The 27,455-nt window shown below is 28.7% G+C and overlaps 1 protein-coding gene across 1 annotated transcript; it reads right to left on the reverse strand.

Moving 5' to 3' along the window:
- Positions 1-2,524: 2,524 nt before the first annotated feature.
- On the reverse strand, positions 2,525-27,455 carry LOC127279553 (uncharacterized). Its single transcript, XM_051301987.1, has 3 exons — positions 27,222-27,455; positions 2,669-2,798; positions 2,525-2,595 (listed from the first exon to the last, which is right to left on the reverse strand). The coding sequence occupies exons 1-3, from the start codon at positions 27,385-27,387 to the stop codon at positions 2,571-2,573; spliced, it is 321 nt and encodes a 106-aa protein (XP_051157944.1). The 5' UTR covers positions 27,388-27,455; the 3' UTR covers positions 2,525-2,570.

The following is a 27,455-nucleotide window of genomic DNA, read 5'->3' on the forward strand; positions in this document are numbered from 1 at the left end:
CCCTTTCATTTTTGCTTATTTTCTCGATATCTTATTTCACGCCCTCCACTCACTCCCCTTTCTACCCTCCTGCACACAAACGATTACATTTGTAACATTTTTCGATTTTATGGTTTTCCAGATGGTTTACCATTTTAGATACACACCTTTTCCTTGATGGCTCAAAGTTTTACCCTCTATTTCTTCACAGCCACATACACACACACACACAAATCGTTTTACTTTTTCCCTTTTCCTCTTGACTATTTTATCTTGACAAGTGTGGTACCGACCAGTCTCGCAAAGGATTCCATTTTCTCAAATAATCCCGAAAACGCGATAGAAAAGTCGTAAAACGCGCAGGCAATCTCGATTTTACGACTTTTCTGGCAACTGTCGGCTCTTGTCTTGAAGAAATCGATGCAGGCTGTACCATCAGTTATCAGAGCTGCACTTTCACATATGGATACTATAAAATGTAAAATGTGTCATGTGACTTTTACGTTGAGGGCATTTTCTTGTCTTTTACCCCATGGCGCTTATATTATGTATTGCGGGCAAGTTAAAATATTATTTTGACACTTGTCATTTATTTGTATTTTATATTATTTTCATAATTTGATTTTACAATTATATTATAAATTTATAAATAATAAAACAGTTCATTTTCATTTAAAAACACTAAATTTTTTAAATTAAATAAATTAAATAGGTTCTAGTTGATTTTAATTCTTCTTGTTATTGAATATTGAAATTTTTTATTGAAATATTAAAAAAATATTTGAATTAACGGCATGTGGAAATCTCCCGCGTGACCTACAAAGGAAAAATTTTTTTGAGATACGATTATATTAAATTGAACTTTTAGATTGGAATTGGCTAAACTTCAATACGCCATCTGGTTCTGGACCTATTTCGGAGAACCATTTTCCTTTTTCGTCTTTTTTTAATTAACAAGATAGAAAGAGAAATAAAAACCAAAATATCTGACGAAGTAGGTAAAAGTCACTAGACCGCCAAACCCAATACCTTTTAATTTTAACAATAAAGTCACTAAATTTTCACTAGAGCAGGATGCGGTAGTTAAGAGAAGTTGGGACTTTGGCGAGTGGAGAAAATGGAAACCAACCGATGTAAATTGTGTCCGTACCCTGACTTTAACTTCTGAATTTATTAATGCTACGCAACCCTGAAATATACATTGGATTCCAACCTAATATGACTGTTGACAGCGTTGACAGTGAATAGAATTCGAATTTTTTCTAGTATTGATTTTGTTTACTGATATTTTTAAAAGAACTGTTTCGTAATAAGATGTCAGAAAATAAAAAGCATTCTGTGTCCTCTACTATAGAAAAAGAAAACGTTTTGTTCAAGTTGGTTTTAGCCAGACTAGTGATTCATTATTCAATGTTACAAATCAAGAATCGCTTCAATCATCAGAGATGAATTAAATTTAATTACATTTTTACCTGAAAAATACTTAATTACATATTATTAACTTGATAAGCCTATTTAATTTAGAATAATGCTGCTACTTATTTGTATTCTGCAATTCTATCGTTTTATCATGAGCAAAACTGTGTTGGTCAAAAGCTTTTAGATTCTTCAAAGCTTAAACAGCTAAATGGTAATTTAGAAGAAAATACAAACATAACCCCTTTAGATAAGGCCATTGACATAGAATTCATGTCAATTTCCTAAAATATTTTATCTACGTAGCAAATAAATACAACATGAAGGTGGAATCAATTCTCTAACTTCATGTTTGCCAACTGTTAGTTTCAAATAAAATAATTAACTAGTGACGAAATAAATTATACTTTAATATTGCAAATAACCTATTAATTTAATAAATAACAACTTTAAAAATAAATCATCTAATTTAATGTTAAAATAATTTATAAAAGAAATAAATTCTTTAATTTAATTTAATAAATAAAAATTAAGAAAATTAACCTTACTGCAAGAATTAGTAATAATTGCATGAGATTTAAAATTAGGATATTCTTTACCAGCCTAAATTTAAAAATTGATAAATTTTTTTAATTAAATTGATTTAAATTTTCATTTCTTGAAAAACTCTTTAACTCACAAAAAATGCCCTATATATTTTTTTAGTGAAACCTTGCGTAAGAACAAAAATTCTATTTCCGAGATTATATCTTCAAAATTTTTTAAATTAAATTTTTTTCCCCATTTTAGACAATGTCTAAAAGAAACTTTTAATCCTATGAAAAAGATAATAAATATATTTAATTATTAATATAAAAAAGAAAAGTAAATAGTTTATTATTATTGGATAAAGTTGAATTATTTTCTTGATTTTTTGTAAGGATAGAAATTTAAAATAAATGTTTTCTTTATTTCTTTATTATTATTATGTTTTATTTAGTTTATAATTATTAATTATAAAAAAATTTAAGGTTAAAATTAGGAAATAAAAGTGTTAATATAATAATATTAATAATTATCGTTGCCTCAAAATGCCTTTTTCATAACTTTTGAGATTTGAAGTGTTACACTTGAAAAATTTGTCAGGCTTTTAGATATTTCTTTTAATTGCTTCATTTCTTCATCGTGGGAAATCCTTATGAATTTGATACATTCTTGATTCTAAAAAAAAATTGTTAAATTATAAAATAAAGCAAATATGAGAAAAAATACACAGAAAAACAATTGTACCAACCTAAATCTATCAAGATGATACCTTTTTTTAGTCACCCGATAGCAAGAAAATTTTTTAAAGTGAATGTAGCTTGGAATCGCTACGTAGTGAAATCTTCGTATCGCTGTCGCTATTTGTAATCCCACTCCAGCTTTTCCAAAAAGGTTCCAATTAGAAAATAATTTGTTTCAAAATATGAATATCTATATTTTAAATATTATTTTTAAAAAACAACAAATATCTGGGTTATAATAATAAATCAAGATTAATATAAAATTATAATATATATATAGTTATTGATTGAGAAATATATTGAAAATTTGAAATTGCAAAAAATTATTTGGAATATAGAAAAATGCTTAGATGTTGAATATCTCATTCCAATGCAGAAGTTAATATATATTATTAAGTTCGTTAAAATATTAATCATTGAGTACGTGAGTTTATTTCAAACTGGTCCGCATATAAATGTGTGAAAGAAAATTATCTCTCGAATACAAGGTTCGAACGTCGCGCTTTTATGGAGAGAGATTCACGAGCAAATATTTTCGCAGACCAATAAAAAAAAGAGAGAGAAAGAGAGAGAGAGAGACAATTGAACGCTATCCTTGCGCGCTGTGAGCACCGTCAAGTCGATAATTGTTCATGGCGTTTTAATAATTAACTCGTGTTCTTTGCGCAACCAAGAGCGAGTAATTTTAAAATAGATTCACTTCTTTTTTTCACGAATATACTATAAGTTAATCGATTATTAAATTTTAATTGATCCTCATTACAAATAATTATTAAGGTTATTTTATTTCTTTTATATTGTATCAAATTTTTATTATTGTCAAAGATTTACAAAAATTATAAGAATTAATAATTCAGATTTTTTAATATTTTCGTTAATTTGGAGAATTTTATTTAAATTTATATATTTGATGCAAGTTTTTTGAAAATGTTTTCATTTTGATTATTTATTCAAAATGAAAATTAAATTTACGATGGAGATAAGATGAGATTTTCTCATGTATCTGCTAATTTTCAAGATTAACTTGATTTTTCACTATTAGAGATATCAGCCACCCAACGTGATGGACCACGCCCATATGCGATATGTCTAAGTTGAGTTTAATGTATTTTCGTGGAAAAAAATGCAATGAAATTTGAACCGTAACATATTGACTTTTCTTAAATGCAATAGCATGTATTTTCGTCAAGGCCTATTTTGTCACTAATTCTGGTAATTAGGCGGTTCTTTTTTGAAAGCTTTTCCAACCTCCAAGGTCAACATCTTGACCCAAGCAGAAAGTCAAAATAATCTTTTTATATACAAGATTAATAATTTCTTTCTCTGTATTACGATTCGTTAAATTGAAAATTATATTTATAAATCTCAATTTTTAGATAGAATTTGACATTTTTTTGTAATAAATTGAAATAAAGAAAGTAACTAAAATGCGTTAAAACGCATTAATTGATGTTAAAAAATGTTAAATTTTAAAGTTGACATAAAAAAAAATGATTCTTCTCTGGAGAAAAAGTAAGAAAATTGGATGAAATAACAAGTTTTTTGTCGTTGTAAAATAGATAGATGATTGAAAATTTATTTGCGGTAGAGGAAAAAGGGCAAAGTTGAAAGTAGCCAATCAGAATTGCCGTTTAGCTCGTGTGCATTATGTGTCCTTGGGGATGATTTTCTTGGTTGTAGTACACGTTGGGTGGGTGTATGTTAGATATAACTGATGAGGTGGTCCTGAGTTTTCCCTCCTTCATTCCATTTTACCAGATTCAACCCCTCAAGTAGAGCAAGCTCGACTATATTCCACCCGGATGATGAAACCATCTCGTTTTCTTGAATTCCAATTTGCACTGCTATGTAATCCAACAATTTACATACTTTCATGATAACCGTTACTCTTTTCTGACTATCACTAGAAACCTGGATTCCATCTCGCGAAAATGTATATCAACTCCAGAAAAAAGAGAGAAAGTATAATACATATCTTGCAAAATTATTTCCTTTGAGGAATCAATTTGTATATGTAGAAAAATCTGATATGTATTCGCTAATTTAAATATTTTTCTAAATTATAGTATAAAATTTATTTATCGTCAATTGGGATAAGTTTGGGACATTTTTTTTTAAATCTTTAAAACGAATTAAATAAAAGATCTTGATGTAGGAGAGAGTAGTTGGACTGTGGTCAGAGTTGAGCCATCGCATTTATTTAGTTTTATCACACTAGCGCCATCTGTCTTTGTATGTAAGTACTTGTTAGCAATGTTAGGGAACTTTTCACATGTGTTACAGTGAAGTGTGCGAACATTAAAGACGTATATTATACGAGTCAGTGCTATACGCTCAATAACAAACTTTTTTGTTCTTTCAAAAGAAGACAATTAAGTGCAGAAAAAAATATGTCAAAGACAAAGTAAGTTGACTAAAACTGTTTATTACGATGTTATATGAAAATGTGGAGCGTAATTTGGTGTTTGTATCACGCGTTTATTTTTTGTGTGATATGACGCTAAACAACGCGTGAGTCAGGGTTGAGCCATCCAAAATTTTGCAATTATATAAAGCGTTCTTACAATGGAAATTCATTTGTCGACTAAAAGAGGTGTCAAAAACTTTCATTTCCATTGGAAAGAAAGAAAATACAAATTTCGCAATTTGCAAATTTTTATTTTCATTCATGAGGAATAAATTATCTAATTTCATATAAAATTACACAATAAGGGCTTTTAATTTCAATTTCATGATTCCTTTACTCATTTTCATGTGTATTATTGAGCGCCATTCTATTTGTGCATATAATTTTTTTTTTTATTCAGTATTTGGAAAGAAGTTACATATTTTTTTCTTTTGTAAAAAATTATATATTTTATGTTTTTTTTCTTGTATGAAAAATAAAACCATATGTAGAATCTGCTGGCGGCCTTTAATTCCCGGAAAGTTACCTCATTTTCCGGATCAAAACGACGACGAATCAGGGTGCAGTTAGCTAATGCGAACTACTGTCGAACAACCCTCAAGGGATTGACTTTGAGTGCGCCCCATTTCATGGGGTCGAACGTGCTTGTGGTTAAGGCAATTTGCAAAACTATCGCTCTAGATTGGCAAGGAGGATATCCAATCGTGATCCTAAACTTGCGATTATGTCTTCTCCATTTATTGACAAATTATATACTATCTCACTTTTTCTCTGATATGTAATAATGGCTTCCTTTCTTAATATCGTACAAAAAAAAATAATATCTTTTGAAGCCAAATCAAAAATATTTTTAACTATCAAAAAAATTACTTCTGCTTTTTCTTAGAAAGTATTTAGAAAAATTACATTTTTTTAAACATAAAGTAATGTAATTATAATTTCACTACAAGATAATAGTAATATAATATTTCGGTTGATATTACAAAACGATTAGAGTGGCGCCAACCAAAATATAGGGTTCTTAACGTGCTTACGCATGCGCATATCTAATTGAAAAGGGACGATGAACCATAACCTCAAAATTATTATTATCATTGAAGACTAAATTTAAGCTAGGCATGTTTTTTGTATATTAAAAATAAATATTTTCTTAATATATATATATGAAGTAATTGATATGAAAACGTTCTAAAAAATACTCAACAAAATAATTTTATTTACTCATCCAAACAGTTTGGTTACTGAAATAGTGTAATAATTAAATTATAGACAAAAAAAAAAGATATTAGAAAAATGAATTATTAATAAACGACATATGTATATAAAATTAAAAAGTATATAAAAGCATGAAATGGAGAAAAAGGTGATGAAGAAAATTTGTAAAAGTTTCATTATATTCAGAATGGCTTTTCCGTTCTTTAACGTTCGTCAGAGAGTAGAGAGTATAATATATATATATATATATATATATATATATATATATATATATAGAGTAACCAATGAATTAACTGTGTTTGCAGAGAGAAACGGTGTAGAGGGGGGGGGGGCGAGAACTTTGGTGTGTGGTTGGAGAACGCGGGGGTCAGGAAGGAACCTGGGGGTTGAGGGAGTGCTGAGATAAAATTACATTATCGCTAAAGCGTCCTCCACGAAGAGGGTGAAATCACGTCCCGTAATTCCCGGGCATTAAGGTAAACGGCCCTTCTCACAGCGCAGGTTCCGTTGTCATAGTAACAGTTCCAACCCCATTCTTCCCTTCAATCAATAACTTATGAAACCATCATCCCTCCCCCCCTCTCTCTCTCTCTCTCTCTCTCTCTCTCACCCCCTCCTTTCTCCTTTTTTTCACCCTCAACCGAGTGGATCTTAGTTTCCCTGTCATGGCGGATTTGTAATGGACCTCAGAGTGTATCTTTTTCTTTTGCCCTATATTATCTTTGTTTTTTTTTATAAAAATTTATTTTATTTCATAAAACAACCCTCAAAAAGAAATAGAATAGAGGTATTTAAGTTTGAAAATTATATTTATATAATAAGACCTCTTAAAATGGATTCTGTCGAAATTAAAGTTATGAAAGCGTTTTTATAAACCGAAAATTCACTTTACAGAATTTTTATTTGCTCGAATTTTCATTGAATATAATAGCCGTTTTAATGAATTTTTATTAGGTACTACTACAGAATTTCTACTTAACCATAAAATTATTTAACATCAGAAGTTTTCTAATTGATAGAATTTTCATTTGTCCGAACAAACAATCGACAGAATGATTTTGGCGCGATTTTTAAAATCAACCAATCAAAAATTATCCATAAAATTGTGATTGAATACTTTTAAAAATCGCGCTGAAACTCTACCAATCAGAAATTCGATTTAATGAATAAATATATAGAAAAAATATTTTGTAAAAGTTAAAAGAGATTTTTTAGGTTTTTTGAAAAAAAAAATTTAGAACGTAATAGATGAAAAATGAGTATAAAGTTTGAAGGTCGCCAGGACGAAGGAAAAGAAGGCTTTGAAGACTTCATTATTTTTTATTTATTTTTTTTTTTAGACGAGAAGTGTGCTTTCTTGTTAGGAGATTCCTTGCCCAGGGCGACGAGAGATGTCTTGTTAAAATTCTCTCAACTGCATATAGAAACAGTGAGTCGTTTTGTTTCAATTTTACAAAGCTACGCAGGTATCTAGCACTATATATATATATAATATACATTTTGCAATAGCTTAATAAAATCGATGACTCAATTTCCAACTCTGATTGAACTTTTATTCATTGGAAAAAAAATATTCTTCATTTGAGAGTATTTCTCTCATCCTCAACTTTTCGTCGTTTCATAATATTTTTATTCTCTTATGTATTAATTACATTAATTGTAAATGTATTACAATAAATAAAATGAGATGAAAATAGTATCAGTTAAAGAATAATAGTCTTGTTTTAAGTATATATATAAATATAAGGATTATGTATTATATATATATATATATATATGAGAAGCACTCGTCAACTGGTTAAAATAATAGTTATAATCAAGTGAGTAATTAATTACAATTTAGAGGGTACCTTTTGGTACCCTAATCGTTGAGCCAATCAGAGAGAAGTTAGCGTATTTCACCCTTGGGAAGAAGATTTTGGTTGGGTTTGAAACTGTAGGGATATAATCGTTGTAGACGGGGATGAGACTAAATTGGGGTCTTTCGAAAAGGGGAAGTTAAGTTCCTGTCGAAATTTATCGACTGGAAAATCATTTTGACGAATTGTTCACGTTATCTCAACTTACAATTATTGTCATATATATTGACATTGCACTAATATTATAGTGTATATATTTATGATTTTTTCTTTTAATTTCTCATTTATTTTATTAATTGTTTTTTTTTATTATCTTAACTGCAATGAAATATTAATATTTTATATAAAAAAAAATTAACAAATTTAATTCTTATTAATATTAAATTAATGCAATAAGAATATTTCCGCATAGAAATATGAAAATAAAATTAGAATTGTAATATAAGAAAAGTAAAAGTGAAAAGGTGAAAAAAAGACACGAGAATTAAGAAATATGTATAAAGCATCAAAATATTTTGTTGATATCTTGTTTTTATAAACGATATAGCTAAATAGCAATACACCGCGAGTACCGTCGCTAGCAGCTCAAGTGTACATTTTCACTCCATCTATATGGATATTAGATTGTGGCCCGTGTCATCAAATTAAATCAGAAGGGAATTCAAAATACGTATAACTATACCCAAGTTTCATGTAAATTCACTCCATATTTTATCACACCTTAAAAAAGTTTATTATAGATTACATATATTACAATAATTTAGCAAAACAAACATATATTTAATATAAGAATTGATTAGAAAGTTAATTTAATAAATTATAATAATCTTATATTTAAATTCTAATCGCAGTAGATAATATTAGGAAATATATTCTAATTTGAAAACATGAAGTGTCAAGTAAAATAGAAAATAAACATTAAATGAAGATGAAATTAATTATTTTATATTCTTTTTGATATCTCTCTTTAGAAATATAAATAATAAAATATTTATAATTTAAATATTTAAATACATATTTATGGATTATATGTCAAAAATAATCAAATTCTCAAAATTCGAATATTTCAAAAATAATTATTTAAAAAATAATTTATATACTTTTGTTTTTCATCCGTTTGGCGAATGACTTTAAAGAATCGTTTTACAAAAGAGAAATAATATAGATATATATATATTGAGGTTCCGGTGACGACGGGTACATGAAGTCTTTTGCTTTTATGATAGTTCATCCCCTTTCTTTACATATGGCACTTTCTACAAGCTATAACCATCGATAATGTCCCAATAGGCCCGCACGAAGAACGACCCTTGCGATGATTCGAAACCCCATAGATTCGGAGGCAGCATGACAAATAACTCTCACAATGGACCATTTCCCCCTTTCTTTCACCCTCTCTTCTCTATATTATTATCTATATCCTTTTTCTTCTTCTTCTTTGATTCATTTTCTTTCTTCTATATATATGTATATATATATCCCTCTTCACCCTATTTTGTCTTCTCTCTCTTGCTCATAGTTTTTCACTTTTTTTTCTTTCTCATCTTCTGTCTCTCGTTTTTCGTTTCTCTCTTTGGAATTCTGCGATCATATGTGACCACTAGTACCACCCTTCCAACAATCGTGTTATACATGACCAGATCGGTTCCGGCAATTTTACATTCACGTCAGAATATGGCTGATTTATTATAATGTTTGGCGTTCACCGCACTCTTTTCTTTTTTTTCTGTTTTTTTTTTTTTTTTGTTTGATATTTTTCGCTCTTCACTGTAACGCAACTCGCTCACGCGAATTGAGAATACTCTCCTGAGAGTACTATAGTATAGTCAAAATCTTGAATATTTTTCAAACATGGATAACGCAATTTATGTCTAAGGAATTGCTTTATCAGAATTCTTATTAAACAGAATTTCATCTGAGTCGAATTTTTAAAAGCCAAAATTTTCATTTATTCTACATTTAAAATGGTCGAATATTCAAATAGCACAATGAAAAAAAAAAAATTTATTTGATTCAAATAATCGGTTACTTGAGTAACCAAATAATTTTTATTTGAATTAAATAAACAGCATGTGAGCCAATAATTTGTATATTTGAAACAAAAATACCATTTAATTGACTCAAGTAATAATTATTTGATACGAATAAATATTATTTTATTTGATAATATAGTCAAGTAATTGATTATTTGAATCAAATAAGTTTTTTTTTCAGTACACAAATATTTCGGCACCAATTTTAAAATTGACCAATCAGAAACTGTCAAGAAAATTGTGATTGGTCAATTTTAAAATTGGCGCCGAAATATTTCTGTCATTTTATTACACAGCCACACAAAAAAAAGTGTCTTGATCTGGGGTCGAGACATATATATTCCATATATGTATTTTGATGCTGTGAATTCGAATCCGCCATCAGAATTTGGCCAATGGGTCCTGGTTTTATGCCCTAACCTCAAAAAATACCTTAAAATACATCTAAGCTTCTAAATGAACAAATTATACACGTAGCGCAAAAAAATTAGATAAGCTCATAAAAGTTACTACTCATTGTCAGGTCTTTTTATGGTTGCTGATTACGAACCCGATGTCAAGTTTCAAAAATTCAAAATGGCGGATCCAATATGGCGACAAAAAAAATCCTAAAATTGTACCTAAGTTGGTAAAATTTGTTACTCGGGGGTTTTTGAGATCGCTAATTACGAATCCGATGTCCGTTTTTAAAAATTCAATATGACGGATCCAATATGGCAGACAATTTTTTTATAATTTGTTCATATTCACTTGAAAATCTTTAATCGGGGGTTTTCGGGGTCGCTGATTACGAATATGACATTAAATTTTTAATTAGTGACCTCTAAAAATTTCTAGTAATTAATTTCAAGCCGATTGTAATTATTGTCTGTCCAGTATATATACTTAACAGCATTCAATCTTTAAATATATGCTATTGCTAACTCGTGGTTCAGAATAATTCCTATTAAGTATATATTCCAATTAAAATTTAAAAACATTATAATTCAAACTAAATTCACTTTTTAGGATTAAAGAAAGAACTTTAAAAAAATTGTAATCATTGTCCCTTTAAAGTGTATATAAGGGAGCTGCTCTAAAAATCGTAAAGCAACATCTCTTGACAATAAAGAAGACAATTTTGTTGTATAGGGACTGGAGAAATCTATAAATTCTGAATTTGTCCAAGTTCACTTAAGAGAATAGTTGAAAAGTGTGACTCTCTCTCTCTCTCTTTTTCTCTCGCTTACTAAACTCAAGATTCTTTCTCACATTTTGAATTAGCCGATTGCGGTCAAACGATTCAATGTGTCCCCCGACGAGCATCCTGATCACGTTTGTTGTCCCTTGTTTTCTACCTGTCTTGTCACTTCTTTTTTTTTTTTTCTCTCGCCCCAAGATGCGGAAATTGAAAGGGCGTGATTCCAATTGGCCGATACTATCAGGACGATTCTATTTTCTTCACTCGAAACACTGTTTATGGGCAAAGACGACTGTTGAAATTGAGTTTCGAAAATGGGATTTTTATCCCTTACGACCCATCACGACATTTTCCGCGAAGAACACACATACACACATGTACCTCTTGACTTTCAACCCCTTAGTAATGTGATTCAAAAACGTATTTCGTCCTCCTGCACCGCGGGGAACATTTCAGTTTTATTTTTTTCTTCTTTTAGATTATATATATATATATATTTCTCGATTTTAAAGTGAAGCACATCTTTAAATTGTGAGAATAAAGGAAATTGATTTTTTTAGGAAATTGAACAGTTTATTTACTTGTTATTTTTTTGTTTGACTTTTTTGTGAATTGAAAAATATTTTTTTTTTATTTTAGAAAATATCTTATTTTTAAGTAATATAGGATAACAATTAAAAAACAAGTAAAAATCATAAAAAAAATTTTTTTCAATTTAACCCACATTGGGTGTATAAGGATTTTTGGGGTCGCTGAATTCGAATTTGACATTTAAATTCAAAAATTCAAAATGGCGTTTCCAAAATGGCGGACATAATTTTTAAAATTTTAACTGATTTTAATGAAATTTGGTATAAGGGCGTTTTCGATGGTGCTGAATTCGAATTTGACCTTCAAATTCAAAAATTCAAACTGGCCGAACAAAAATGGCGCACATAATTTTTAAAATTTTAACAGATTTTAATGAAACTTGGTATAAGAGGATTTTCGAGGGTGCTGAATTCAAATTTGGCCTTCAAATTAAAATTCGAATTCAGCGACTTTAAAAACCCTTATATTCTAATTTTTAAGTTTCATGAAATTCCGCATAAATTAACAAAAAAATGTCTTCTATTTTGAATTTTTTTTTTAAGTCATATTTGAATTCAGAGACCCCAATGCTAAGTTTAATAAAAATTTGTGAAACAGAATTTGTTGGACATTTTGGGACCACACAGTATCAATTTTTTCTCTAACAGTGAAGGAGTTAAAATTGTTCAATCAAAATTTTTTTTAATAATTATAAGTTTTAAATTTGCGCAAAAATGTTTCTATATATAGAAACATACATTTGAGTTTTCGAATGTTTGTTGAAAAAAATTCATGCAAATAAAAGTTCGAACAAATGAAGATATGATGAAATGAAAATTTTTCTTTCATTTAAAAAGTCGACTTTTTTCTATTGAAATTAAAGATAAAGTTTTAAATACCACAGTAATATATTTACCTATAAATTTTGTATTATTTGAAAATAAAAGGAAAAAAAACGTGGAGAAACGTGTCAGTATTGTGATGAAAGAGCACACATTATGCATACCGTATAAGTGACACGCATGAATAATTCATTATAATAAAATAATGCAACCATCGAAGACTATATACACCTATATATATATATATATTTAAACGGTTTCTAAACAAAAAACCATAGCAAAATTGCAGATCACGTTTTAATAACGGTATTTTAATATTATTTTAACCTAATAATATTAATAATAAAATAGTTCTAAACATAATTGACAAGTTTTTGATAAATTTTAATCGTTCTATTTTCTCGACATTAAATATATTATAAATAACTCGTTATGTTTAGAAAGCATCAAAAAGCAATAAAAAAAAAGTTAAAGAATTCATATGTAGATTTCTTTAATACATATATATAGGTGAACACACTACATTAAGTAATTATGTTAATGATACATAATTTAATATTTAATTAATTGACAATATCTAATGGTGTGTATTAAAATTATGTTACACAATAATATTACTATATAAAATATGTATTTAATTAATTAACTTTCAATGTTTTTAATTCTTCAAACTTTTTATACAATTTCAAAAATATTTCTGATGTTTTTTTTCTCATTTCAGATTTTATGTGTCTCGAGAAAAATTATGATATTTAATTAAATATTCGAGATTACTAATTAGTGTTCAATATTCTGCTTCCAGTTTCGTTTAACCTTATACTCAATATTTATAACTTGTAATCATGTAGTAAGATTGTCACTTTTTAATATGTAAAAAATATATATAACTTTGCGAAAAAAAAAAAATATAATTTTTTCTTCGTTTTTATGTTAATATTATTACTTGGACATGATATACTCATTGGGGATATATTCGACACTCTGTATATGAACATAATAAAAGCAGTTTATTTTGCCGTCGAAATGCAAAAAAAAATGTTTCATTATGGCGGAACCAAACTTTGTTCCCAAAAGACGCGTAAAAGAGCATTTTATTGCAACAGTTGCCAAGAAAATGTCAAACATTTTTAACGAAAAAATATGATATTTAACCGATAAAATTTTATATCTTAACGTTATATACTCGTTCTCTTTTATTTTCTGTATTTCCCCTCCTTCTATCCAATGCGGTATCCGTTTAAATTTGACTTGAAATTGTCGTCGTCGTTACATATACCATATATCGACTGTCATTTACATTTTAAAAGTTTAAATGCCATCCATGTGAAGCGCGATGTCGTGATTCAAAAAATATATCTTCTCTTGATGTTAATTGATAATAACATTAATTTCTTCAAATCTTTACTTTATATTTTTACGCTTTGAGAAAAATTATCTTTAAAATATACACGGAGAAAAATAGTCAGCTATATTAGCCAAAAAAGTTACCTTAGCTAATCCCACATCCACTTTTTCTCTTTTCCACTCCCACTTCAATTTCCGCTTCTACTTTTTCTAATTTTCATTCCCAAATCCATTTCCACTTTTTCTCATTTCAACTTCCAATTCCATGGTGGAAATGGAATTGGAAGTTGAAATGAGAAAAAGTGGTAGTGGAAATGGAAGTGGAAATGAGATTAAGTGGAAGTGGAAATGGAAGTGGGAATAAAAATTAGAAAAGTGGCGTAAGGCAAAAAGATAAATTTTTGAAACAATACTTTTATTTTGCACTATTTTTAAAAGTTGATAAATGAAATTAAAATCTTTATAGAAAAATATAATGTGAAATTTGGGAAAATTTTAGTTTCTAAATTAAAAAAAAAAAGACAATTCGCATTTTCTTGTATTCGTTTTCAATCGACTCTGTATGTTGGTTATAAATACGATTCTACGGAGGATGCGGTTTGAGAGTCTCACGACAGCTCTCAGATGCGTGTCTACTAAGGAACGTGTCATCCTTCAACGTCAATCCAGATGCGGATGGACGCGAAAGCGAAGCGACAACGATTTGAATGCGGCGAAAGATCCGCGACATTCCAAGAGGTCCGAAAAGTCCCGTCGTTGTCGGTTTTTTGACCACTTTAGAAGAGTCCTAAAATTCAACATTCCATTCTGAATTCAAGATTCAAGGGCCCTTCGTTTAAAGAGCTCTTTCTCTCGGCTTTTTATCCTAGCGTGGACGAGACAATTAAGGAGCGAGAGACCAAGATTCATGGAAGCTTGAGAGATCCATTTCTGATTCTCAGCTCTCTTTCTCTCTTGAGACACGTGAGAGATATCTTTGCAAAATATGCGATCATTTCTCGCTTCGTAAAATCACACACACTGATTTTATAGATCCGGCTCGCATTGCATTTTTTATATATTATATGTATATATCCTTTGATCACTTCTTAACAGATTTTATTCAATCTTGCTTGAAATTTTTATATATATCTTCGCGTCAATTTACTTATAGGCCCTAAATTATTATTTCCAATTGGACTTTATTTTCAAATAAATTTTATTCACTTTGAATTTTATTATTTATTTCTTGGGAATTTATTATTTTGCAATGAACTTCATATTCTGTAAATTATACAAGTGATTTTCTGTTTGATAGACTGGATTTTTGAAGGGAATGTTGTTTATATATTTTACGCTGTTTTATATTATGATTATATTTTTTATTACTTTTCATTTTTTTATTCTTTTATATAATGTCGTACAGTGAAAACTTGATAATTTTGGAATATCATTTTTTTGCTTTATATTATATGCGTATATAAATTTTTAAAATAATTTTCTATATCTTAATCTTGTATTAAAAATTTCACTTTCTTGGGGTAATATCTGCTATATATATATATATATAAGAAGACTTGCAACTATTTAACTTTTAATAAGAAACAGTTAAACAAAGATAAAGATTGTATGCATACACTGTAAAATTATATGTAAAATATAAAATTGAGTAATTTTGAGATAATGATATAATATTATTATCATAATCTTTAAATCTTATGAGAAAAGATTAAGAAACCGGGTCAGAAATCAAGAATATATATATACCAATTAGAGTTTATTACTTTTAAATTTCTTCGAACAGTTATATATTATTGGAAATATAATAAATTGTCGGTTACACACTTCACTGGCGGGGTGTTCCAAATTGCGTTTCTACTTAATATAAATTATTAATATATAAATATTATTATCAAATCAAAGATAATTTGTTTGAAACAAATAAATTTTCTGGGTCGGTATCATTTTCACACAAAACTTGCCTTAGATGTTGTTATATTGTTCACCTAGTGATAATATTATTTTGTCCACCTGCTGTAATGAACAATGTTATTTTGTACAACTTTAAATAATGATTTTGTTATTTTGTTCAACATCATAATTTTGACTATCAAATGTTATTTTGTACACCAAAAATAACTAACTTAACAAAACAACGAACATCTTCAACAAAACATGAAATACTATAAATAACATAGTTTTATATGTTATATCACTTAGTAGAATTTCAAAATTCAAGTTGGAATACACTGTTAAAAATGTTTGTAGTTTTAATATACATAAAGTACTTAAATTTAAGAAACTGGTATATTAGAGTGTAATTCATATACAAAGTATATTAAATTTTGTCACTGAAAAAAATTCAAATAAAAAAATTGCATTTTACTCAATTTATACATGTTCTTGTGTACAAAATAAGGTTTTTATTAATAAAGCAAAGTAATTTCTTTCATGTAAATACAAGTTTAAATCAATTTACATTGTAAAAATGCATATAATTTGACATTTATAGTACTTAACCTAAATGTCACATATAAGTATTAAAATTCTTGTATTTAGAATGTTTTTTTTGAAAAATTTTCCCCTTATAAAACATTATTTGGACATAAACAACACAATAGTTAAAGAATTACGCACTGTTGTTTCAATTTCAAATAAATTTTCAATATCAAGGAAATAATGACCGTTTGGTGAAATAGGCATCTACAGCCGCCATGTTGTCACTTTAAATTTAATATACATGTATCTTAGATTTCAATACCTGTAGTGCATATTCGCTTCATACGCATGTATATTAAATCTAATACAGATTTTTCTAACAGTGTAGCTTAAAAAAGTTCCCTTACTCACAATCAGTCTTCAGCGTGACTGATGACGAATTTTTTTATCAGTTTTTCGAAATTCAAAATAGCGGACGATCCAATATAGCGGTAAAATAATTGCTATATATTAATTACTTTAATCAAATCCCTTAAAAAGAGTAGTAAAAACGGATCTGATAAATTTTTTCTGAAAATTCTAACGCCATATTGGATCGTCCGCCATTTTGAATTTCGAAAAACTGATAAAAAATTCGTGATCAGCGACCCCAAAAACCCCTTAAAAAATAGTAAAAACGAATCTGATAAATTTTTTTCAATATTTTACCGCTATATTGGATCGTCCACTATTTTGAATTTCGAAAAACTAATAAAAAAAATTCGTCATCAGTCACGATGAAGACTGATTGTGATTAAGGGAACTTTTTCAAGCTATTCCAACTTGAATTTTGAAATTCTACTAAGTGATATAACATATAAAACTGTTATTCATAGTATTTCATGTTTTGTTGAAGATGTTCGTTCACAGAAAAAAAAGTCTTGAATGTAGTCTACAAAAGAGCTTATTTTAAGATGTAACAAAAAGTAGTCTTCTTGGACTTAATATTAGTTTGAAACGCTTTTTAAACATATAAGCTTTCAACTTTATTCATCTTTTTTAAATACAAATATATACAAGTTATAAAAATATTTAAAAACTATCGCCTTCAAACAAATAAATTGTTTTTAAATTTTTAATACTTTTTTTCAGGGAATATTTCTATGAAAATGTAAGTTTAAACAATACTGATGCAATGAGGTAGTTTATTTGTCGATGACAAGTAATCGTCAACTTATATAAGTTGTTTAATTAGTTTGTCTATATAGATTTTTTAAATTAAGTTTTCAAATATATTTCTATATAGTAAAGAAAGAAAACATAAATTTACTTTTTGAAAGGGGTTAACAATAAAGGTGATATAAAATATATAAAATATTTTTTAAAATAGTTGAAGTTGCTCTAAAATTTTTACTACACTTTTGTACTTTGAATAGTACTGAGAAACTTTTTCTCTAAATAATACAGCCGCGATGAAATTATAATAAACTTTTGAGTCACTTGGATAGTCAATGTTGAAAATCCAATACAGCGCAAACATTTGAAGTAATGAATCTACAGCTGTTTCGCAAAATAAGGCTTCAGAATCAACGAATAATGAAAACATTAAATTTATCTCATCATTGGAACCTACTCCTATTAATCTCGGAGCTTCATCGGCTTTCGGTTTTATTTGAGCAATTGATGTTGCAGCCTAAAAAAAATGTTACTAGTATTTTAAAAATCACAAATAAAATAAAATTAATATTTAAATACATACATCGAAAACTTGGATCAGAACTGTGGTGGAACTACAGTTTTTTCCTTTACGTACTTTAAAATATTGCGGAACTTTCTCCAAAATTATTACTGTCATTTGGTCTAAGGAAAAATTCTCCATGTTTTGGAGGTCAGGACAAAAAAATGTTGAAAGGGAGTGAAGAGCAGATATCCAATTGTTTTTAATTTGGTCCTTAGTTATTGAAATTTCTGCTTCGAATTCTCGCCACAGCTGTAAAGAAATACTTAAATATATGTTGTCCATCTATATATGTACAAAAAGAATAAATACTTTGAATGTATGCTTACATAAGAAAGAGAGAAGAAAGAGACAAGTTACAAGAAAATTTAATTATTTTAGCATAAATGTATTGCTTTAACTAAGCTTCACTTACCTTAAGAAAATTAGTCGGTATTTTGTCTGTATATTTCGTCCACAGAAATCCAGAGATTATCCACAATAAAATTCCACAATTATAAAAGCACGCTTCTAACCCAAAGCCATGACATCAAATGACACCAGAAGGGCGTCACCTTATTACGCACATGCGCGTTTACTATTTCAGGAAACAAGACTCTAGAGGACTAAAAACTAGCCTACATTTCGTCTTCATTTTATCTTTTGAGTTCTTAATACTTTTACTAGTCTAGCTAAGACTATATTTAAGACTAAAATATAAATTTTAGTCAGAAGAATGCATTGTATTAAGATTAAGGTGACTTAGCAAATCTTTTAAGTTAATTATAAGGCTTGAATACATTTACAGGCTAAAATTAAGACTCATTTTTAAAGTAGTCTTGCATGAAATTAAGACTTTTTTTTCTGTGTTGTTTTGTTAAGTTAGTTATTTTTGGTGTACAAAATAACATTTGATAGTCAAAATTATGATGTTGAACAAAATAACAAAATCATTATTTAAAGTTGTACAAAATAACATTGTTCATTACAGCAGGTGGACAAAATAACATTATCACTAGGTGAACAATATAACAACATCTAAGGCAAGTTTCGTGTGAAAATGATAACGACCCAATTATCTTTGTATTATAAAGAAAAATTTGTCAAAGTTTTGAATCAAAGAAATCTTATTTCTGGGTGATATTAAAATGCGTGAATAATTCAGAATAGATATTTGCAATTTGTAACTAATGCATAGTAGTATTTACCGTCTGTCAAGAGGAAAATTGCAAATACCGCTAAATAGAGTGATGAAAAGCATGTATTTATATATACCATGTTACAAACGCCACCGTGAAGGATCAAAGGGAATCGTTTAACACACGCAGATGCAATGCCGGTTTTCTTTTCCTGCAATGAAAATAAGGAGGTCGAAGACAAATGCCGTTTGCGTCGAAGACGTTAAGAGCCAATGTAAACGGATGCTATTACCGCGGGATAGCTCGTGGCACACGGCATACCTCCTTTTCTGTTTGTGTGTGCATTGAGCGCCCTCCGCGCAGTTTCTTTGGTCGCGGAAATTCCAACGTTTGCATATCAATAGGCGGCCGCCACCGTTTAGCCGCTATTACCTTCTTACCAGAGAGCCAATCTGTTATAGGCTATATCCTTTAATTCTTGCAAAGAAACGCAAAGAAGAACTCTCAAGTCTCGCCCTTGCGGGACATCGATTACTCACAATATGCATCGTGAAACTATCAATATGATGTAAAGTAGAGGTGTTAACTTGCAGCTATAACCTTCCGTATTTGTAGATTCTAATTTTATTATACATATAGAGAAAATTAATGTGCGTTTAGTTTAGTCAACCAAAAACTTCTAAATGGATCCCGAGAGTCACGCTTTTAGTCTTGATATGTGCGAGGTAGCTGAGTGGCTTCCATAATCGATTTGTAACAACAAAAACCAGGGTTCGATTCTTCACGACTGAGCATTTTTTTGAAAATTTATTTAATTTGCGAAACTCTTTATAAAAAATAAATCATGATTTCAACTCACTTTTGGACTGAAACCGATTACAAATAAGACTTGCCTAATAAATTTTAGCCAGTCTTATTTTAAGCCTAAGAATTAACTTAAATTTACTTTCAGACAATTTAAAGGGTTATGAGTTTAATAATTTATGTAATATTTTACCAGATTGTAGAGCATCATTTAAAAATAAATTTTCAATAAAAAAGTCATTTTCGTCAAAAATGGACTTTTGTGTGGTTTCTGCACTAACTGCTTTAAATGCAAACGAAGACTTTGTTTTTTCTGTGATGCGATTACAAAGTAAAGAATAATAATTTTTCATTCTTAAGAAAAAAATTTCCTTTTGGGTCTAGACAAAAGTGAAATACCATGGCGCTACTATTCAGTGCAGCAATAAAAAAAAAAGTTTTTCCTGTTTATTGAAAAGTGTATACATAAAATGTTAATACTGTATATGAATACAAGAAGAGTTTTACCATAAAAAGAAACTGGAACACGTCAATATTGTCGGTTCCAAAATTACACAGCGCAGAAGATTGTTTTTTGATACCATAACTCTAACTCTATATATACAATATATACTGACTATATCTTGTTATATAGCAAAAACGTAACAGTTTCCTTAAGGTAGAATAAATATTTTACAACCATGACATTAATAGTTATGTTTATGTATTTATCCTCTCTATTATTTTACTTACTTGCAAAGTACTTTATTTCATTGCTCATTAAATTCAGTATAGTTTTTTTTTTAAATAAAAACGACAGGTCTATTCAAAAGGTGCATCTGAAAAATGAAGAATCATATATTTTAATTTTATTATAATTTTCTGTACACTATTTGACTATATTGATTTTTCTTCAAAATTTTTAAGTTTCTTTTTTTTCAAATAAATATTCGTTCAATATTTACACGATTTGAGTCTCAAGGGATTATAACGGTATATATGTTTCGTTATTTTGACCTTAAGAAGAGAAATACATATATATTCTAAAGTAGAAGTGCAGTTATAATAAAACTAGGAAAAGTGGTAGCTCTAATCTTCTCTCTCATGGGAGAATATGGATGTAGAAACGATCGTAATCCCATGTTGGCGAGAGTAGTCGGTGTTTATGGGATTTCTTGCTGTTAACCCTCAGCTAACTACGATCACTAATGCCACGTCTAACTTGCAACTTAGTTAGACCTGTCTCCTTACGGTTATTCAGTGACCGCTTCATCGTGCTTTTCCTGAGCTGTTGTATGTAATGTATATAAGGCTTTGCATTTTCTAAAGTAGATCTGTTAATAGTTAAAAATCACACGTATATTTCTGTATATATATAAATATAATAAAAGCGAATTAGATAACCATTTCTAAAAAAAAAGTTATTCGCACGAAAAGGTGCGCCGCGCACGCCATAATTTCTTCCGGTTTCATGAAGAACCTTATATGATTTCTTTGGAATCAGTATATGTAACTAAGTGTAATATACGATATAACACCTCTCGATCTTACTCTCTTAACGAGCAATTAGCAGCAGTGAATTCTCTTACACGTTAGAAACTATATATGTGACTTGAGATTTGCTTGTTAACAGTAGTGTAGTGAAGAAATAAATACCAGTAGTCCTAAAATAGTAAACGAGTATAGTATTCGTAATTAATTATTGTACCCATTAATATAAATGTTATTTTGTGCGGTTAATGAATTTTAATTTTTTTTTTGCATTTCATGAACACTTTGCTTCCTACCATATAGCTTGAAAAGCATAAAAGCTATGAGATTTTTAAGAAAAAATTTAAAAAGCTACTTTTTTTTTTACTAAAGTCTTAAAATATGCATAAAAATTACAAAAAAAATGTTATGTAAATTAATAAAAAGGGGTTATAAATAAAATTTTTGTTATTGTGTCTCAAATATAATGTATGTGGAATAAATTAAATGACGAAATTACATATTTTAATTAACATATGCTGATTAAACATAAAAAAAACCTAAAAATTTTGTGACGTCTATCGTGTTACTTGTGTGGGAAAATTTTCTATAATTTTTGTTATTTTAAATGGTCATACAACTGTTCATATATACTAAATATACGTATATTGATTAAAATTAACGATTTATATATTGTACACTTTCAAAATAGATGTTATTAGACGTTCATTTATTCTAACTCATCTGATATTTAAATAAAGAATATTTAAAACGTAAATGTTTAAAGACAACGTATATACATGTATAAAAAAAATGTGACGTTGAATATAGTGGTATATATATATATATATATGATATAAAGTCTATGACTTTAAAAACAGATGTTTTTAATTTCCATATATGTATATATGCTTTAGATCTCGCAATGACTATAATAAATATCGAATCGTTATATTACTGTATTTATTGATTCAACTGTTAAAATGTATTATTTATGTAGAGAGTAATTATGTAAATTAATAGACATAATTTATCTTTAAATAATATTTTTTAAATATACATGAAAATAAATCGATGACGTTGCGATAAGGTTATCTAACGACGTCATCGTTTATCTTATATTAATAGATTTTTTTTAAAAAATGAATATATATACTGATTGTATTTAAATTTTTTGACCTATATTTTTGATTTCTTGAAAAAAATTGTAGTTTCTTATTTAAACCCAAAATTTTGAATTATACTTTTAAAATTTTTTTGATGTTGGATATTAATACTTTTACCAGTCGTAAAAATTATACTTAATTCTGCACTTAGAAATAATCAATTTATTATAAAAATATATTGTATTTTTTTTAAATATTAATCATATTTAAAAATTTATTAGCTTTGATAAAATTTTGTAATTTTTCGAATCTTGTAATTAATTAATTAATTAATTAATTAATTAAATATAAAAAAAAGTAATAACATAGATAATATTGATATTTAATAATAATTTAGTATAATAAATGTATAATTAATTATTATACAAATTATTAATTATTTAATTATATGTAATAATATATTTAATAATTTTATTAAGATATTGTTCAATTTTGCATTTTTTAGGGTTCCGTACACGAAGGGGGAACCCTATTAATGAGACTAGTGAAGCAAGGCATGTACACCCTAGCGGCCGCACGAATTTATCTAGAGGGCTAAAATTTGGTATAAATGTGTATTTTGGCGTGTAGATTACAGGAAAAATATTGCGAATCTCATAGGAATTAATTATCATAGCGTTGTCAAGGAAAAACCATGAATTTTTACGAAAAATCCCTGAAAATGACTATGTACCCCCCCCTAGTTGCAACATCTTTTTACATAGGGAGCTCAAATTTGGTACACTTATGTATTTTTACGTGAAAACTACAGGAAAAATATAGCGAACATGATTCGGATCAATTTACATAGCGTTGTCAAGGAAAAATCAAAAATTTTGAAAAAAAGCGTTTAATCCACCTAGCGCACACACTATTTGACCAAGACAGTTCATATTTGGTATACTTACGTATTTTTGCGTGTAGATTACAGGAAAAATTTAATAAACATGATAGGCAATTATTTTAATTGAGTTTTTTCAAAAAATACAATTTTTTTAAAAAGTGGACTTTTTCCTTAAGTTTTACAATTTTTGACCTTGAAAGATAAAATTTTCTTCCTTTTTTTGGGGCAAATTCCTATGATTTTTTTTCAACTCCAATTGTGCTTGTTATATTTTTTTGTAGTGTTTTGCCATTTTTTATAATTTGCCATTTTCTATTTTTTACCATTTGCTATTTTTTTTATCTTTTGACATTTTTTATTTGTTGATATTTTTATTATTTTTTAGTTTTATTAATTTATTTTAAAATCTATATGCTCAGATTATTTTCAAATTTATGCGTAGATTATGTTCTATGTTTATGTCTATGTTTTCTATCTAGGCCTTCAAACTTTAAACCCCTCAAATTTTAGGTTTAAGGGTACGGTACCCTCGGTTTTAATGCGAGTGTAACTCACACTTGTCCGATTTTTTTAATATTAAAAATAGAAAAAATGAAAATTAAAAATTTTCAATTGTTGAAATTATATATGACTTGAAGTTATTATAATTAAATTTTATATCTCTTGAATTTGAATTACAAAAATGAAATGTAAATTTGTTTTATTAACTTTAAGTCGTTTTTTTACAATTGAAAATTAAAAAAATTTAGGAAAAAATTGTTTATATTATAATAAATTACCCAAGGAGCACGTAATATTACCATATAATATTAAAATGTCCGCTTCATGGTAATATTACCGGTTAATATTACAGTAATATTACACGCTTATTTGAAATACATAAAATTTCCAAAGTTTTTTATGATAAAACAGAAAAAAATAATTAATTAGTCAAATATTTTTAAGTGGTTTTTGAAATGTTTTGTAATATTACAGTAGGTATTAACAGGTAATATTATATAATCAAATTAACAATATGTAATTATCATAACCTTAAAAAGTGATAGGCACGTGTTTTTTGTGGTAATAAATGTTATGAATCCTGTTTTAGTGAAAATTTAGTGACTTATTGTTAAATTTAAAAGATACTATAAAGTTACAAAGTTTTCACTAGGGTGCGGTAGTTTACGAGAATTATGTCAATTATGTTAAATCATGTCAATTTAACCTATAAAATGGAATGTCCAACAATGGTGTTTTTATGTATTAAAATTCTTCATTTGCATATAAAATAAACAAATTAATTAATATAACACTAATTTTACTTATTGATTCAGAAAATGTATCATTTGAAAAATAAATTCAAAGAAAAAGAAAAAATACATTGCATTAGGTTGCAAAAAAAACTTGGGTCAGTTTAATGATAACATCAGTTTCTACTCTTCTTTTGCAAGCATCGCGCGTGAGGAAGAAGAGAGAAACAACGCGACATGTATAAGAAGGAAGAGAATGATCTTCTCGCGTGTGCGTATTCAGGGGGCCTTCTTCTTCTTCTTCCTCCTCGTTTTGAAGTCGTCGTTCGTCCATCGGCGTCGCTCTCTCTTCGTGTCCTCTTCATGTAATTTGTATCGAAACATTGAAGAAGCAAGGAGCAGTCGGCATTTACCAAAGAACAACAACTGCGCGATTCGCTTATAGTCCTCAAAGAGGAAAAGACACAAAGAGAGAAAGAGAGATAGAATGACATACATCAGTAAGGGATGAGAGTATAAGAAAAAGAGAAAATTTTTTTTTTTTTTTTAAGATAAAGAACAAGAAACTGTGAGGAAAGAAGAAAAAGAGAGAGAGAGAGATCCATATCCGGAGCGAGATGGAAGAAAGGGTCGTTGGATTTTCGTCTTTGGAATAAACACACAAGATCGACTGATGTGTGTATAGTGGACCCTTCCTTGTTCTCCCCAAAAGTCGACGTTCCGCGCGCGTATCCGTTTGCGACTAAAATGTCTTTTTTTCCAAAATTTTTTTTCCTACGTTCGCACTATATACTTCTCCCTCCGGCTGGACCGCAAGAGGAGAGACGAGCGCTTTTTGTATATGTGTGTAGCCGCGGGCGCGGCCAGCTCGCTAACAAGCGCGGCCTTTACCATCGCGAATTGTGATGCAGCTGACACTTTAGTGATGTTACCTGCCTCGTTTTCGGGAACCCCGCGAACCCTTCCTTCGTCCATATTCGGTGTTTCAGTGGTCCTCTTGCTCTACTCTTTAAACGCCGATATATCGAAAAGAATGAACGTTGTCGGCGTGGAAGAGGTAAAAAAAGCGACCGGTTATTTACATCCTGCCACTCGTTTGTTCCACCGTATAACACATCAAATGCATGTTTTATTCAATCCGACAGTAGATGAGTGTTTCTCCTCCTCGCTAGAAGCGTTTATGTTATACGGACAGATGTGTCGTTTATTATCCACTCGATATTGTGGACAACAGAGTGTGTCCTTCGTTGGGCTTCATGAGAATTTTTTTTATGATGTAGTTTAGATCTCCACTGCGTGCGGAAAGCATTTACTTGCCAAGTTTCGCTTCTTCTTCTTCTGTATATTCTTTTTCAAAACATTTTCTTTAGAAAACAGAGAATTTGGTTTTTTTTATCATTACTTGTTATTGTTATTTCACTTAATTTTCGCTTTACCGAATTGCCATTAATATAACCTACTTTAAACTGCTTTAAAGGTTTTTGCTTTATTACTTTTTTCAAAGTAGAATAAAAGCTTGACCTCTTTTCAGTATAGCTTTATATTTTATAAAAATCTATTAGATGACAAATGTTTCAAAGTTTAGAAATCGTTAAATTTTGTAATATAAATAAAAATATCAAGTATAGCGGTCTGTGAGACCGGTGTTAGCTGTAAATGTATATTCCTGCAGGTGATTTCTGCGCATTGTCATGAGCAAGCGCAATTCTGTCAGTCCTTGTAACTTGCATTTATTGTTTTGACATTTTCATATCCCGTGCAGAAATTTGAGTTAGATTCTAATAGGGACCTCGTTGTGCGTCCCTTTCGCCAGATGGGTTCCGGAAGGGAAACTCTAGGCGGGACCCGGCATTTTTCGTCACGATCGACACCAGCGAGGAATGTTGGTAGGGATCCAGCAGGGATATATATGCGATTTCCCTACCAGAAGTAAAGGGTTCTCGCTAGAACTCTATTAGCTCCCTTTAATCGATTATTATTATTAAATAAAAATTAATAAATATTTAATAAATCCAAAAAACATATTTTCATAAAGATCCAACGTCTTTTCTTCCGTGTGTGTTTTTGAAATTGTAGAGTTAAAAACGCCCGTTATGCTATTTATTATAGCCGTGAATTTTAAATGAACTTCCTAACCTCCAAACAGTACTAACACAAATTTTAACCAGAATTATAAATAAAAAAGTTAGAAATCATAATATTACCTGAAGAAATTGGAATAATCATAGTAAAAATTTGCAATAATGATATTAATATAAAGACAAAATTTGAGGTTAGAAAACCAATCAATATATTTTTTACTTTTAATATTCTAAGTACATATTTCATGTTTGTTGGCTTAATATTAAATATTCTTAAATTGATAATATTATGTTAATATTTACCTTCTGATAAAGAAGATGAGTGATTTGAGTGAACTAAATTGTCAATATCCATAACTTGCTCTTGAACATATTGCATTCTATTTAATTCAGCGCGTACGGATTTCACCTCACGATATTGTTTGCTACACATTCGTGATTGCTTTTTTTTCCTCTCATTATTTTCCATTATTAATTAACAAAAGAACAATAAAATTCAGGTTCACACAAAATGACATGTGCACTTGCACCATTCAT

Source organism: Leptopilina boulardi, unplaced genomic scaffold, assembly GCF_019393585.1.
Source record: "Leptopilina boulardi isolate dan_hultmark-lab unplaced genomic scaffold, ZJU_Lbou_2.1 LbouV2_216, whole genome shotgun sequence".
NCBI classification, from domain to species: domain Eukaryota; kingdom Metazoa; phylum Arthropoda; class Insecta; order Hymenoptera; family Figitidae; genus Leptopilina; species Leptopilina boulardi.

What these genes read in the sequence shown, in the direction of transcription:
- LOC127279553 (XM_051301987.1), bottom strand. Translation starts at nt 27,387, where the DNA reads ATGGAAAATAATGAGAGGAAAAAAAAGCAATCACGAATGTGTAGCAAA. An exon ending in CTCATCTTCTTTATCAGAAG is followed by an intron (nt 2,799 to 27,221) that starts GTAAATATTAAC and finishes TTTTTGGAAAAG; the next exon opens with CTGGAGTGGGATTACAAATA. An exon ending in TATCATCTTGATAGATTTAG is followed by an intron (nt 2,596 to 2,668) that starts GTTGGTACAATT and finishes ATTTTTTTTTAG; the next exon opens with AATCAAGAATGTATCAAATT.